This window comes from Nicotiana tabacum, chromosome 19, assembly GCF_000715075.1.
Source record: "Nicotiana tabacum cultivar K326 chromosome 19, ASM71507v2, whole genome shotgun sequence".
NCBI classification, from domain to species: domain Eukaryota; kingdom Viridiplantae; phylum Streptophyta; class Magnoliopsida; order Solanales; family Solanaceae; genus Nicotiana; species Nicotiana tabacum.
The window spans coordinates 78,660,756-78,677,821 of record NC_134098.1 but is presented as its reverse complement, the minus strand read 5'-3'; the positions used below and the strand labels follow the sequence as shown (position 1 = coordinate 78,677,821).

General features: G+C 37.1%; 1 protein-coding gene across 1 annotated transcript; it reads left to right on the top strand.

Annotated features, from left to right (window-relative positions):
- Window positions 1-2,867: 2,867 nt before the first annotated feature.
- LOC107779594 (RING-H2 finger protein ATL65-like) lies at window positions 2,868-5,265 on the top strand. Its single transcript, XM_016600046.2, has one exon. The coding sequence runs from the start codon at window positions 3,272-3,274 to the stop codon at window positions 4,517-4,519; it is 1,248 nt and encodes a 415-aa protein (XP_016455532.1). The 5' UTR covers window positions 2,868-3,271; the 3' UTR covers window positions 4,520-5,265.
- Window positions 5,266-17,066: the final 11,801 nt, after the last annotated feature.

Genomic DNA, 17,066 nt, shown 5'->3' with positions numbered 1-17,066 from the left:
GTTCACGAACCCAGGTGTCCGAGAACTAATTCGTGGATGAAATAGGCATATATCTATTTGCAATGCATTCTTATTAATCTTAATTCCATAAGCGCATCGATAGTAGGTTAATTTGGATACGCGAATAAGAAATTGAAAGATTCTTATGAATAACTGATGGCTGTCGTTCCCAAGTGAAATTAATTTAGTCAAATCGCAAGAGGGACATACTTGAAGGAGAACCATAGCTCAACTCAGCCCATAACATCAATTTCACTAATGAAAAACAAACTGAGCAAAAATACATATGCAGATGCTATCAATAAATTAATTAACTATGCCTCTTATTCCAAACAAGATGAGACAATCTAAGCTTTATCCTACCACATCCTTTATCTGTTCTTGGAACTATCTAAGCTTCGCTCGCGTACAATTAGATAATAATAGTAAATAATTATCCAAGTAAAATTACCACTGTCAGGAGAAATTTTTTAAGCATACATTCAACTAATAACCCCAATTAAGTTGAAAATCGTATAATCATAAGGAAATATTTACCTGAGAAGAAAGAGGAGCAAATAGAATAAAGAACCTAGAGTTCGAGCATGAGTTCTTCTTTCGAATCGGAGAAATAGTGGAGAATGTATGGGGCGACCCGAATCACGGCGACCCAAGTACCAAACAAGGCCACGTGTGTCTTCAGCTGCTTCAAAGCAGCTGCTTTGTCAGGTTTACGCATGAACAATCCTGGAAACATTGTTGCTTTTTTTTTTGCTCCTCTGAGAATTGAGATTGAACGATCCAAAAACCCTAGATTCCAACTGAAAAGTAGGTAACGGTGAGGTTTTAGACTTGTGTATTTAGTGATGGTCGCACAGGGCTTCAGGCCCAATTTAATTATACAAAATTCTTGGGCCGGGTCTTATGTGACTTTATTAGTCGACCCGTTAGGTTTCTAATGAATCTGATTCTTGCAAATTGCAATACCATTATCGTGTTTAAAAGTGAAACTGAAATGTTAGAATTTAAAATATGTATATTATATCTTGGTATGCAAAAAAATATATATTCTGCCGACTACTATTAGATTTTGAAATGACTATACAATATAGTTTTCACATGACGACATTTTACCAAATGGAATAGTCATTTGTAGGATACCTAGATGGCAAATTCTTTTAGATGTGGTTTTCCTTGTTTGTGCTTACCTGAGGTTAGGGTATCGGAAACAGTCTCTCTACCTGCACAAGGTATAAGTAAGGTTAGCATACACATTATTCTCGTTAAACATCTATTTGTGAAAATAGATTAGGTATGTTATTATTGTTGTTGTGGTTTTCCTTGTTTGTGGCTGTGAGTCTCTACTTGATAAGTGACAGTGGTGGTGTCTTGTTAATTAAATTAAAACACTTCTAACTAATAGAATATTATGAACTCTATGACGATGGGAGTTAGAGATTAATGATAGCATAAGTGATATGATAGCATAAAAATTCTTTACAATGTGAGGGGTTGGAGGTGAGGTTAAAAAAAGATTGATAGCATGAGTAGGAGTGGCAAACGGGCGGGGCGGGTCAGATATGGTTCGGGTCAAAACGGGTAATGAAAAAACGGATAAATTATCCGACCCGACTCATATTTAATACGGATAAAAATCGGGCTAACCGGCGGATAATATGGGTAACCATATTATCTATGACTTCTTGCATATGATCACTTTTGGGAGAATTCTTAGTCTCCCTAATTTGAGAAAACCCCAATTTGAGGCTTTACAAATATAAAAGTTAGACGCATTCTAAATGGATAATATGGTTCTTATCCATATTTAACCCGTTTTTAAAAAGTTCATTATCCAACCCATTTTTTAGTGAATAATATGGATGGTTAACTGTTTTCTTTTAACTATTTTGACACCCAAGCATGAGTAATGAGATGTTTATGTTGTTGGCATGCAAAGTTGATGGTAGAAATCAAATAGAGATGCAAATCGTGCTCTCGAGACATTGTAGCAACTGCCAACTGGTCATTCGACCTACCTTCGTTCTTTAATCTCAGACTTGATTTGAAATTGAGCTACTTCATCCTTTTACTAACAAGAGACATTAAAACATGAGATTTGCTAGGGCATTTGAATCCTTTCAAAGTATAAAGGAGTGGCTTTGAAATTTTATAAACTGTGCCTTTGGTATTTAATAAACTCTTTAAAAGGTAAACGTATGGTAGTTGCTCTATTGACCATAAAATAAGTTTCTAAAAAATAGTTTCTTTTTTTATTTTTCAACTTGGAGACCATCCCAGTCGAAGGGACTTGAATTTCAAGATTCAAATCGTAAAGAGGAGACGTTGCGACTTGAAAGTACAAGCCTTTTTCTTTTTTACATACAAGATGGAGGATTAATATTCCAGTAGAAACTTTTATTGGATAGCAATATTAAACTTACAAATCAAAAGTTTGGCAATACATAATTATTTAACTTTAACACCGTAGGAGAAGGTCATGAAAGGGAGAGATGAAATTTCAATTGTTAAACCAGTTTGTGAGCATCGTTTGTTTGCTTCCCATGGTTTTCCATCTTGTATTAATTTGCCAATCCTAGGTAAACTCCAGTATCCAGTTTCTATGAATCAAATATTAGTCTAATGGACTGTGTTTTTCAAGACTAAAGAAGCATAGCTTTTTTGGAGTTCCATCCTAATTTTTTGTTTTTTAATTTTGTTGTTTTATTCCCATTTTTCTTCATTTCCACTTCACAATTAAATCGCACATCTCCATTGCTAATATTTTTTTTCTTAATCTATATTACTATAATAAAGTTAATAGACTAATCAATTTGACTTGAAGTTTCTACCAAACAAACTTAGGAGTACTAATTTTTCGAATCTTAATCTGCGATTGTGATGCTGCTGCTCACTTCAAAAACTCTTATATTTTCTCGTCCATCAAATACATTCAGTTCGTTGACCGTCAACAGCCAATAAGATATCACCACATCAGCAATAGAAACGAGAAAGTCAAGTACACTCCAGTGGGACAATCCCGCGCATTAAATTCAGTAATGGTGACGTGTCCTTCCTATACAAACTTCGTCAACAAATTGTAAGTTTGCAACAGTGACGTGAAAGCACCACAAATCACTCACACTCTTCTCTCAAAACCCACAACACAAAAAACGCACTAACATTTACTTGCATATTACACACACATTCCCCCCATTAACCAAACCCCCTCAATAAAGGAGCACATAAAATAAAAGCACCAATTCCATTTCAGTTAATTGCCCTGCAGCTCATCATGCTCCACCATAAAGCTCCTGCTCCGTCACCGTCACTGTCACCGGCGCCGCCGGCGGTTCACCATAACAATACTCAGAAAGCTCCATCACCTTCAACGCGGCCACTTTATCGTTCGTCGACATTGCCAACTTCATCAACGTCAGCGTCGACGTCAGACTTATCAACTACTCCACCGCCGTCTAAGCAACCGGTTGATTTCAGTCCACCTTTGATTGCCATGGTCGTTATTATCGCTACTGCTTTCGTCATCATTACCTACTCGCGGCTCCTGTCGCGCCATCTGCTCCGTCTACATGGCCGTTATAGACTGTGGCGTCGCCGTCGCCGACGTTACGTTGCGTCATCTGCCGGCGATATCGAGTCGCCTCCTTATCCGTTTGATCCTACTGATGCTTTCCACGTGCTCTCTCCTTATGGACTGGACGATTCAGTTATCAAAACAATTCCTCTTTCAGTCCACACTCGAAAAAGCAGCGTTCACGATTGTGCGGTGTGCTTACTGGAATTCGAAGAGAATGACTATGTACGCACGCTTCCAGTATGTTCACACGCGTTTCACGTGGACTGTATTGATATATGGCTCAAATCACACGCGAATTGCCCGTTGTGTCGTGCCGGAATATTCCGTCCAGAGTCACCGTTCACTCCCTTAATGGCTGCAAGGATACGCCCGAGCTTGGATGACATGCTGGTGGAGAACACAATTCTAGAGCCTTTAGCTGAAATTCAGCCAGAATCGGATACAACAACGCTCTCAGAGATCACACAAGAACCGTCACCAAGGAGAAACATGATCCAATCAGAGGATATTAGATTCAGCGGACGTGATATATTGCTAAAACGATCCTATTCCTTCGGATTTGAGAGGAATTTAGGATCCGAGAGACTAATACTTGAAGCAACAACAGCTTCGCCATGGCGGTACCGCAGAGCAATAGGATCAGGAAGCTTCTGGAGCAAAAGACCTTCACCGTTCAGCTCGTTAACAAAACCACGAGTATTCTCGTTCCGATATTACAGAGGAATGAAATCGCCGTTCTTCCGGCGGACCAGAGGTGGATTCTTCCCGTTATCGGAGTCAAGCGCGAGATATAGTACTGGCGGAGGTTCTTCGAGAAGAAGCAAATCATTCGCGAGTCCGATGTTTATGAGAACATCGGCGACGGGAGGAGTATTCTCGTCGAGCCGGCTAAGGAGCGGTGATCCAGAAGCCTTACTGTCACCGGACAGGTATAACAGACGGTGAAGATGAAATCAGATCACATGGAGAGGAATTAATGAACTTTGGGAAAACGACAACCGTCCGATCGATCGTAGTTATGGGGGGACGGTGATCGAGGTCGTGGGGGGTGGGGGAATGGGGTCAGGCGACATTAATTTACATTGGGAAGAAGGAGGGGAAATTAATGCGGTGCCTGCTACTATGTTTATTGGGCCTGTGGAGGTCATTTAATACAGAGAGAGAGAGGGGGCGAGTAACGAGTAACTGTGTTGAAAGGCTGAGAAGAAGAAAAAGTTATGTCTGCATTTATTGGGAAAATTTGACTATTTTTGAAGAGTTACAGAGAGATGGTAATAGACAAGGGTTAGGAGCTTATCCAAAAAAAAGGGTTAAACTTTTTGGAGTGTATGGATGATTGAGTTTGTGACTGTATGAGCTCCTCCCACTTGCCCACATCTTTTATTATGGTTTAAATGCATGTTGATTCGCTGTCGAATTCAAAGATTTAAAGCACTACCAATTATAATGCATAGTATATAAATTTAACGTGTTTATATATATAAGAGAAAATAATTAGTACCCATATATGTTATTGATACAGGTTGAATTTAGTAAGAGATTCTTGCACTTGTTTGTGTTTTTTATTGTTTACTTGTGATATTGGGCTGAATGCACAAGAAATTTACTCCCTCCATTCTCATTCAGTTGGTAGGATAAGCTTTTATACGACGTAGTTAGCAATGCAATTTGACTCATTTGTCCCTTATTAATTGTTTGATCTTTGTCTATTCACGTGCCTTCTTGATTCTAGAACAATTAACGCTAAGGACAAAGTTGAAAAAATTTAATTAATTTAAACAACTACTTTTTACTCTATAGTATACATGACATTATGACAGCTAAATAGGAAAAGGGGAGTATTAGAATTTGTATAAATCGACATTGTTGATATTATAGCGTTTGTGTATACGGTCAAAATCGAGTTTGTCCTTCGTGTTATTAATCAAGATTGGAGCATGATAGATCGATGTTCGTCATTATAATATCGAATTGTGATGTGAAGTTAGGTTGTCGAGTTCGAGACCCACAGACCGATCAATACCGAGATCGAACCAATATCGAGCTCGAAACCTAGAGACCGATTAATACTGAGATCGAATCAATATCGAACTCGAGACTCAGAGACCGGCCAAGATCGAGACCGAGCCAAGGAACAAAAAAGTCATTATAGCTGCATTTTGGGAGAGAATCTCGGCAGAAATCAAGGCTTGAATCAAGAAAAAGCTTATTAACTAATCTATCATGAGATCCTCACTATATATTTTTAATTATATCCAAAGTAGGATTCCCCCACTATATTAAGAGTGGTTATCATCTGTAAAAAAAAAGCATTGATTCATTCACACATTCAGAATTACTGAGATTTACATAACATCTAGCAAATATTATCCTTTTTGGGCTTTGATATTGATTCATCTTGTTCTCTTATCAATCACTCTTTATTCAATGTGGGTTTGTATTTATTCTTTTTACAGTTAAAGTTCGATATATCTTTACTTATTTTTCCAATTTGTACTAAATTATACTATGTATCCTTAGTACTACGTATAAATTTAACTCTATCCATTTTTCGGGTAAACAGTTTGGCGCCCACCGTGGGGCTAAGGATAATAGTGGTTATTTGGTACGAATCTCTGTAAAATATACTATTTTACACTTGCTCTTAGAAGTGTCTTTGATTTTAGGTTAAAAATGACGAACTCTCAATTAATGGCCCTACCTATTGACAACGAAGTTAGCCTTCAAGATGAGAATAACAACCTGACGCCCGAGGATGAAAGGCCACTCGTCGACCCCGTTGGAACTCGGGTCGTAGATCCAATTGACGTTAATTCACATGTGGACATTGAGGCGAACCAACGTTCCGACCCCGAAAACAACATTCATGGTGGAACTCGATCTGCAGTTCGAAATACCCAAAATGTTGGAGAAGACGGGATCAGCCTGCGTATAATTTTTGAAATGTTGCAAGCTCAACAAGTAGCGATAGCTCAGTTGCAGAGCCAAATCAAAGCACCGAGCAGGCCCGAGCACGGTCCACCCCGAGAAGTCACCCACAAAACGGGAACAGCTGTAGTAAGGCCAAATGAACAAGAACCGGGGACTAATCGCGAAATTATTAAGATACTCGAGGAACTGACAAAACGAATAGAGTCAGGAGAAAAGAGGATTGAAGCAAACGACAAAAAAAATGGAAACTTATAACTCCAGGGCTGATCAGATCCCGGGGGCACCACCAATATTGAAGGGCTTGGATTCCAAAAAATTCGTACAAAAGCCCTTCCCCCCGAGCGCAGCTCCAAAACCGATCCCCAAGAAGTTCCGCATGCCCGAAATTCCTAAATATAATGGAACGACCGACCCCAACGAACATGTCACCTCTTACACATGTGCCATTAAAGAGAACGATCTAGGAGACGACGAGATCGAATCCGTATTATTAAAGAAGTTCGGGGAAACTATGTCAAAGGGAGCAATGATATGGTATCATAATTTACCGCCTAACTCTATCGATTCTTTTGCTATGCTTGCAGATTCTTTCGTAAAAATACATGCCGTAGCCATAAAGGTCGAAACTAGGAAGTCGAACTTTTTTAAGGTAAGGCAAAAAGATAACGAGATGCTAAGAGAGTTCGTATCTCGTTTCCAAATGGAACGAATGGATCTACCACCGGTCATGGACGATTGGGCCGTTCAAACTTTCACCCAAGGACTGAACGAACGAAGCTCAATGGATTCACGATAGTTGAAGCATAACTTGATCGAGTACTCGGCTGTTACCTGAGCCGATGTACATAATCATTATCAATCGAAGATTAGAGTCGAAGACGACCAGTTGGGTTCTGAGTCCGTTATTAAAAGGGACATCGACCGAGAACCAAGGTCAAACAGGGACCAATACCAGCCGTATAACGGAGATCATAGGGGTAACGAACCGGGACGCAACCTCGTACGAGGCAAAAGGAGAAATGATCGAGGCCAAGGGTCTCGAGGGCTGATGAACAAGAATGGGTTCGACAGACATACTGGACCTAAGGAAGCACCGTAGTTATCAGAATATAACTTCAACATTGATGCATCCACCATCGTGTCAGCTATCGGACGCATCAAAGATACTAAATGGCCTCGACCTCTACAGTGCGATCCAGCCCAGAGAAATCCCAATCAAATATTCAAGTATCATGGCACCATGATACTTGCACCCATGGTGTCACGACCCAATTTAGGATCATAACCGTCATTTAGGAGCAAGTGCCCCCAAGTAAGCCTCATCAGTATTTTACAGAAAATCGGATAGAGTTTTCCCTGTATTTGGACTATCCCAAAAATTTCCCTGTCTCAAATCAACAACCAAACATCCTAATATCAATTCAAACGACAATGACTTTATCAATTAACCAAAATAAATATCTACCATTAATAGTCCACTCACTAACAGCTAGAAATACTACTTTATCTCCAACTTTGATAAGAATGAGCGATACTCAACATAAGTCTATAATAACAAAAGAATACTCAAGACACTAAAACAATAACTATGGAGCGACTCTAGGAGTTCAAAGAAAAGGCCATAACAATAAATAAAATCTCCGCCCACGCGAACAAGTGTGAGGCTCACCAAGAACTATCAACATGTACGCTCTAATTAACGAAATTCTCGCCCGCGTTAACTGCTGTCTCTGTAAAAAAAATTAGTGGGGAATGAGTCGCTAGCTCAGTGAGTAATAACACTTAACCACAACCGTTTTTATTGGGGACAAGTCAGAAAACATGCTAGTATATTAAACAGAAAATATCATAAAAATGCCTTTTCAGAAATAATAAACAATAATCAGTCTCATCATGTTTTTCATGTAATATAAATCAATTGACAATTCGATAATAAGCTCGGTAAATATTGTGTAATATCAATATTCATGTTTGGGAGGTTTCAATGACCGGATCATGTAATCGGTATAACTGTGGACTTCTTCGCAAGAAGTCAAATATAACGGTAGTCCCTACTAGAGGAAAATCGGTAACGGTATGCTAATTCTACCTTCCCACTAGCGAGGGCTATAACGGTAATCGGTAATTACAAGGTGCACCAGGTCTAACGAACCCGCCGTTAGCTACGGTATCCTTCAATGTCTACTCCCATTTATACTCGTCTTTATAATCCGTATATACTCGTACAAAATATTTTAAAACAATATAGGGCATTTCGGTTCTTATCAAATCATATAATTTCATTTCGATAACAGTAAATTCAAGTAATAGTAAAACAGATCTAGTGACAACGAAAATATTTAAAACAACGGTAATCATCTTAAATAATTATTTCGGTATCATATTGAGTAAAAGACTTGTCCCACATGCAACTCAAAATAATCGGTATCATATTCATATTAAAAATCATATGTAAATCATGCAAGTTATGAAAATACAAAATGCAATAAGATTACTACTCACAGTACTCGTGCCGAAATACCAAATGCTTCACCTCGAGCAATTCGTACGAATTCCTCCAATCAATCTATAATTACATAATATCGATCTCATGTTAATTTCCTTGTTCAGGCTAATTCATAGCTAATTTAGAATACCCAACCCTCGAGGTTTCATATTTGACTCTTAACTCGCTGAATTATATTTATCCACATATGAGTAATTACTAATCTATCAACTCCAATCTATTCATATAATTTATTAATCCAATTTCATAAAGTTCTATTGATTCTTTAGGAAGAAAATTCTCAATTGCGTGAATGAACTAGTGTAATTTCTATTACTCTGTAGAATCTTCCAATCATGAGAATCGAAATTAAAATCTACCAGAAGAAGAAGCTCAAGTAATACCCGTAAGACACAATTAGTACTTAAGATTCCTTAACATATTGCTAAAGATTAACAAAAATTATACATATCTTTCCTTGTTTCACTGACTTTTGCCAATCTCCTTATTTAACTATAACCATTAAAATATATTCTCAAATTTGTGAAATACAGTACTTTAAGATTTGAACAAATAATGGCTGGAAGTGGCTTCTTTTGCGGCACCAAGCCTTTTCCCCAACTCACCTTCTGTATTTTTGATTTTTGCCTTAACCCTTGATCCGTCAAAATCCCTTTTTTGCTTCTGGTTTAGTTTTACGCAGCAACCTTTTCCCTTTCTTTCTTTTTTATTTTGGCCAGAGAAAGGGGCTTCGGCCCTTTATTCTTTTGTTTCTGTTAGCGTAGGGCTTTGCCCCTATTTCATCTTATATTGTATTTTTTTGATAAATTACTTAATTGCCCTTTTTTTTATAATGAGGAGTATTACATTCTCCCTACCTTATGAAATTCGGTCTCCGGATTTAGCTCAGGTACGTACCTGTAGACTGAAATAAATAAGGATACTTGACTCGCATAGCATCTTCTATTTCCCATGTAGCTTCTTCAACAGTATGATTTCTCCATAAGACTTTAACGAACACAATTTCTTTTGACTGTAACTTCCTCAATTGTCTATCGACAATAGCCATCGGCTCCTCCTCGTAAGACAACTTCTCATCGAGTGGTATAGTAGGTGCTTCAAGCACTTGGGAGGAGTCTGATATACAATTTATTTTTCAAGCATGGAGACATGAAACACTGGGTGAATATAAGATAACTAAAGAGAAAGTTCCAAATGATATGCCACAGCTCCCACTCGGTCAAGTATTTCATACTGACCTATAAACCTCGGGCTCAACTTACCTCTTTTCCCGAATCGCATCATGCCCTTCATAGGAGATACATGTATGAACACTCTATCTCCAATTGTGAACATTAAGTCTCTTCTTCTCTTATCCGCATAAGATTTTTGTCTGCTTTAAACTGTGAGCAATCGCGGTCTGATCAATTGGACCTTGTCAATAGCTTCTTGTACTAAGTCGGGTCCCAATAAGTTAACCTCACCAGCTTCAAACCCTCCAATAGGAGAACAATATCTTTTACCATATAATGCTTCGTACGATGCCATCTGAATACTGGGCTGGAAGCTATTGTTGTAAGCAAATTCAACTAAAGGTAGATAAGCGTCCCAACTACCTCCAAACTCAAGAATACAATCTCTCAACATATCCTCCAAGATCTGTATAGCATATTCGGACTTTGCATTTCCGTGCGATAAAACTAGTACTAAGATCTACTCGTGTACCCAACATTTCTTGAAAAGATTTTCAAATTGTGAAGTGAATGTGATCCTCTATTAGAGGGGATGGACAATAGAGCTCTATTGAGTCAGATAATTTTATGTTCATGTATATCTATGCATATTTTACCTCAGTATAAGAGGTTTTAACTAGGAAGAAACGTGCCTACTTTGTAAGCCAATTTACAACTTTCCCATATATAATCATACCTCTAATTGTTTGAGTAATTTAGTCATATAATGTATTGTTCTATTGTATTTCCACTTCAGAATCTTGAGTTATTTTAGTGGGCCTGTGAGTCGCAAGTGCTTGCCTTAACATACTGATATGTCAAATAGTTAGAATCAAAGTTAACAAATCTTTTTTTCTTTCTTTCTTTTCCAACCAATCATTTTTTTTTTGTCATGGTGCATCTTATAGACCTGAGATATACAGTGTATCTAGAGTTATGAGCTCCATCACGAATAGCTTGTCTCAACCCATATATGTTTGCTACACATAATTAATTACCTAGTCGGAGAATACCCTCACTATTAACAGTCATATCCTTGCCTTTACCAGCTAGAAACTAATCTCGGTAATTAAATATTGGCTATCCTTTATACACTCTACATCGGGCTTGGCCAATAGCCAATAATGTCTTTGAATTTTTTTTGCCATATTGAATCTAATACTTGTACCCTCTAGTCTATGCATATCTTCATCCAAAAGTATCTCTACAAGAGCTATATGCGCCAAATCACCCATAGTTTTCTTTTTTTGCATAAGCTATAATATTTATCTTCCCCGAACAATACAAAATAGTACAATTATATCTTCAGTAGTCCCTCTATTAGCATTACTAAATATTTATATCTCTGTTGGTTTTAAGTGTACTTTAGGCTCTTGTGCTAAGTATAAATCTCATAGGTTTCTTCGTATAAATATTGTCTCTAAATCTTAAAAGGAAATACCACTATGACCATCTCCAAATCATGAATGGCATAATATGAATTGAGCTTCTTCAATTTCCTTAGAGCATAGGCTATCACGCGACTATTTTGCATGAGAAAATATCTTAATCCTACCCTCGAAGTATCACATAACATCGTGAATCCTCTAGAGCCTATTGGAATAAGGCTAACATTAGTGTAATTGTCAAACATGCTTTCTCGTTGTATATTTCTCCATCCACTGAAATTTAGCGATTTTCTATGTTAACTTGGTGAGTGGTGGTGATATTCTAATGAAATCCTACACAAATGCATATAGTAGCCAGTCAAGCCAAAAGTAATCTCTGTAGGAGAAATGGATCTCGGCCATTTATGAATTATTTCTATCTTCTTAGAATCTACCATTTTTTATTCTTAGATACCATGTGTCCTATGAATACCATCGAGTCCATCTAATTGAAGAATTTGGAAAAAAAAAAGGTTGATTTTCCTGCAGTATTTTTGACATATTTTTCAAGTAATTCTCGTGCTCTTCCCGGGTACGAGAATATACCAGAAAATAGTAAGTAAAAACTATTTTAAAAAAAATTCTTTCCAAAAACAACTTTTGAACACCATATTCATTATATACATCAATACAATTGGAGCATTGGCCAATCTAAAGGACATCACAGGTAACTCATAATGTTTGTACCGAGTACTAGAGGCAACATCGAAATATCTTCCTTTATTATTTTAAGTTGATGATAACCAGACTAAAGATCAATGGCTCCTTGTAACTGATCAAATAAGTTATCTATACAAGACAAGGGATATTTGTTGTGTATTGTTATCTTATTTAATTATCTGTAGTTGGCCCACATTCTTAAAGACTCATCCCCTTTTTTCCAAACAATATTGATGTACCCCATGGTGCAACACTCGGTGTGATAAAATCTGTATCCAGTAGGTGTCTCAATTATTCAATTAGCTCTCTCAACTCTTTGGTGCCATATGATATAGTTTGTGTGTCAGGTGTCAGCTCAATACTGAAGTCTATTTCTCATATTGGAGGTAGTCCTAGTAAATCTTTAGGAATACATTAGAGAATCTCTCATTATGATACTTCTTTTTTTTTTCTCAAACTAAGTGTTTCTTCTCTTGTGCCCCTTACCGTATCTATGAGATCCAAACAACCTTTTTTCTATAACCGTTAAGTCTTCAAAATTTATAATTTGCTCGTCTCTAAAACCTATAATCCCCTTTTTGGACAAAACTAGCTTTTAAAGTTCACCAAACCTAATAGTCTTTCCATAGTAATCGAGGGTAGCATGGTAAGAAGATAATTAATCCATATCCATTTGTACGTTAGAGTCAGCCATATCAAGTACAACTTGGTTAGCTGGGGTTTATTTCTCTTAACTTGAATCTTAAAAGTTTTAAACACATGTCTAACTACTATAAGTTTTTCACAAATGTGGCAACCCGAAAAGGATCGCTTAATATCTCAAAACATTCTTGATTTTTAAATCTTCGACTCATATTATAATCCATACTAAAAGATATTCTAATCTCGATCTTCTTATGTTAGTTCTTGCACGCCTATCATGTCCATATTTTCAATCTTTCTGGTAAGTGTAACTGCTACAGAATAGGTTTAAGTCTTCATATATGCAATTACTATCTTGTTTAAACAATTAACCAACCTTTCAATAAGCCTCTAAACTTAAGATGTTGCTTGCGTATCCAGCTGAGAAAGTTTGGTGTTATATGTAAGTATACCCAACGTCTAAATCAATTTCTTAAATGATCTAGCAGGCAAGTTTACGTCACAAACTATCAAGAAGAAAGTGATTCATAAGCACTTTAGTGAAATTATTCCCAAATTAGTTGTGTTGCTTTTGTTGGCATCTCTAAGAGTATTGTAGCATTTCATGTATTCGCCATGTTCTCTAGTCTAAAAGTTGCATGTTCCATAGACCTCTTCATGAAATATCCTATAGCTCATAACGTGGTAAGTATTTTACTAAAACCTTTAAGGATCCTTTGAATTATCAGAAATAGTAAACTTAGTAGTTTCAACTTTAGGAATTTTATTAAGAATATTTTGTTGTTCCCCATATCTTCAAGGTGCATGAGGACTTTAGAGCCCATACTTTGTTGCTCATTCTTCTCATGTTTATCTATTTTATCCATAAAGATCTCAATTTTTTTTATGGAGGTAAGTACCTTTTTGTGATAGCACTCCTTTATCACTGTAGTGGTGGACTAGTATAAATTTTCGAAATGGACTCTATTACGCATCTTACCGGAAAGCACCTCATATGGCACAATGAACCTTTCACTGGTCTTGTATTCTACTTATGTAGCATTTCTTTGCTTGGAGATGGCTGCATGTCCATTGGCGAAATTTGCCGTCTTTGAAGTTTGTACCTCTAGCCAAATTCTATTATAGGGTAATTGGTCCGAGCCATACACGAATAGGATAAGTAATGACAGATTCAATTATTTGGCCCTAATCTCCACACATGTATGGAGGAATAAGAAAGAAAGACAAGACACATCCTATCACGCCCTCGCAGAATCACGATTATGGAAATGGCCGGCTACATAACCATAATTGAGATTCTACTACTGACGTATGCTCCATTAGTCACAAGAATAATCTAGGGCTCTGATACCAACTTTGTCACGACCCAATTTAGGATCATGACCGGCACTTAGGAGCAAGTGCCCCCAAGTAAGCCTCATCAGTATTTTACAGAAAATCGAACAGTGTTTCCCCTGTATTTGGACTATCCCAAAAATTTCCATGTCTCAAATAAACAACCAAACATCCTAATATCAATTCAAACGACAATGACTTTATCAATTAACCAAAACAAATATCTACCATTAATAGTTCACTCACTAACAGCTAGAAATACTACTTTATCTCCAACTTTGATAAGAATGAGTGATACTCAACATAAGTTTATAATAACAAAAGAATACTCAAGACACTAAAAGAATGACTATGGAGCGACTCTAAGAGTTCAAAGAAAAGGCCATAACAATAAATAAAATCTCCGCCCACGCGAACAAGTGTGAGGCTCACCAAGAACTATCAATCTGTGCGCTCTAATTAACAAAATACTCGCCCGCGTCAACTGGTGTCTCTGTACAAAAAATTAGCGAGGAATGAGTCGCTAGCTCAGTGAGTAATAACACTTAACCACAACCATTTTTATTGGGGACAAGTCAGAAAACATAATAGTATATTAAACAGAAAATATCATAAAAATGCCTTTTCAGAAATAATAAAAAATAATCAGTCTCATCATATTTTTCATGTAATATAAATCAATTGACAATTCGGTAATAAGCTTGGGTAAATACTGTGTAATATCAATATTCATGTTTGGGAGGTTTTAATGAACGGATCATGTAATCGGTATAACTGTGGACTTCTTCGCAAGAAGTCAAATATAACAATAGTCCCTACTCGAGGAAAATCGGTAACAGTATGCTAGTTCTACCTTCCCACTAGCGAGGGCTATAACGGTAATCGATAATTATAAGGTGCACCAGGTCTAATGAACCCGCCGTTAGCTACGGGATCCTTCGATGTCTACTCTCATTTATACTCGTCTCTGTAATCCGTATATACTCGTAGAAAATATTTTAAAACAATATAGGGCATTTCGGTTCTTATCAAATCATATAATTTCATTTCGATAACAGTAAATTCAAGTAACGGTAAAACAGATCTAGTGACAACGTAAATAGTTAAAACAACGATAATCATCTCAACTAACTATTTCGGTAACATATCGAGTAAAATACTTGTCCCACATGCAACTCAAAATAATCGGTAATATATTCATATTAAATATCATGTGTAAATCATGCAAGTTATGAAAACACAAAATGCAGTAAGATTACTACTCACAATACTCGTGCCGAAATACCAAATACTTCACCTCGAGTAATTCGTACGAATTCCTCCAATCATTTTATAATTACATAATATCGATCTCATGTTAATTTCCTTGTTTAGGCTAATTCATAGCTAATTTAGAATACCCAACCCTCGAGGTTTCATATTTGACTCTTAATTCGCTGAATTATATTTACCCACATACGAGTAATTACTAATCTATCAACTCCAACCTATTCATATAATATATTAATCCAATTTCATAAATTTCTATTGATTCTTTAGGAAGAAAATTCTCAATTGCGTGAATGAACTAGTGTAATTTCTATTACTCTGTAGAATCTTCCAATCATGAGAATCGAAATTAAAATCTACCAGAAGAAGAAGCTCAAGTAATACCCATAAGACACAATTAGTGCTTAAGATTCCTCAAGAGATTGCTAAAGATTAAAAAAAATTATACATATCTTTCCTTGTTTCATTGACTTTTGCCAATCTCCTTATTTAACTCTAACCATTAAAATATATTCTCAAATTTGTGGAATACAGTACCTTAAGATTTGAACAAATAATGGCTGGAAGTGGCTTCTTTTGCGGCACCAAGTTTTTTCCCCAACTCACCTTCTGTATTTTTTATTTTTGCCTTAACCCTTGACCCGTCTGTCACGACTCAATTTTCCCTCCGTGTGACGTCGTGACGGTACCTAGTCTCTACAACTAGGTAAGCCTAACATTTTGTGAAATAATTAAATAAAAATATAAATTTAACCAACTATTAAAAAATACACAACAATCCCAAAACCTGGAATATCGTGAATCACAAACTACAGAAGGAAAGATCTAGTGTCTCTATACATCAGAGTCTAACATGAAAAAATACAGAAGATAATTGACATAAGAAAGAGTAGAAGGGGACTCCGAGGTCTGCGGATGCGGTAGATATACCTTGAAGTCTCCAAAACTGTCCCGGCTCACTGATAGTGCGGCTGATAAGGTACACCTGGATCTGCACACGAAAAATATGTGCAAAGAGTAGCATGAGTACACCATAATCGGTACCCAGTAAGTGCCAAGCCTAACCTCGGTAGAGTAGAGACGAGGTCAGGGCAGGGCCCTACTGGTAAATGTATAATAAAACAATATAGAGTGAAATACTGCCATAAGATAAAGGCTGAAATTTAACAACAATAAAATCATAGAAGGTAATAGCTCAGTACACAGAAACACAATAAGGGATCTCCCGAGATACCGTCTCGTAGTCCCAAACGCAAATGTGCAGGGGGATCTCCCGGAATACCGTTCCATAGTCCCAAAGTAAATATATAGTACATGGGGATCTCCCGGAATACCATTCCGTAGTCCCAAAGTAAATATGCAGTAAAGGGGGATCTCCCGGAATACCGTTAGAGGGATCTCCCGGAATACTGTTTCGTAGTCCCAAAGTAAATATGCATTACAAGGCGATCTCCTGGAATACCGTTCCGTAGTCCCAAAGTAAATATGCAGTGCGAACGATAGAAATACAA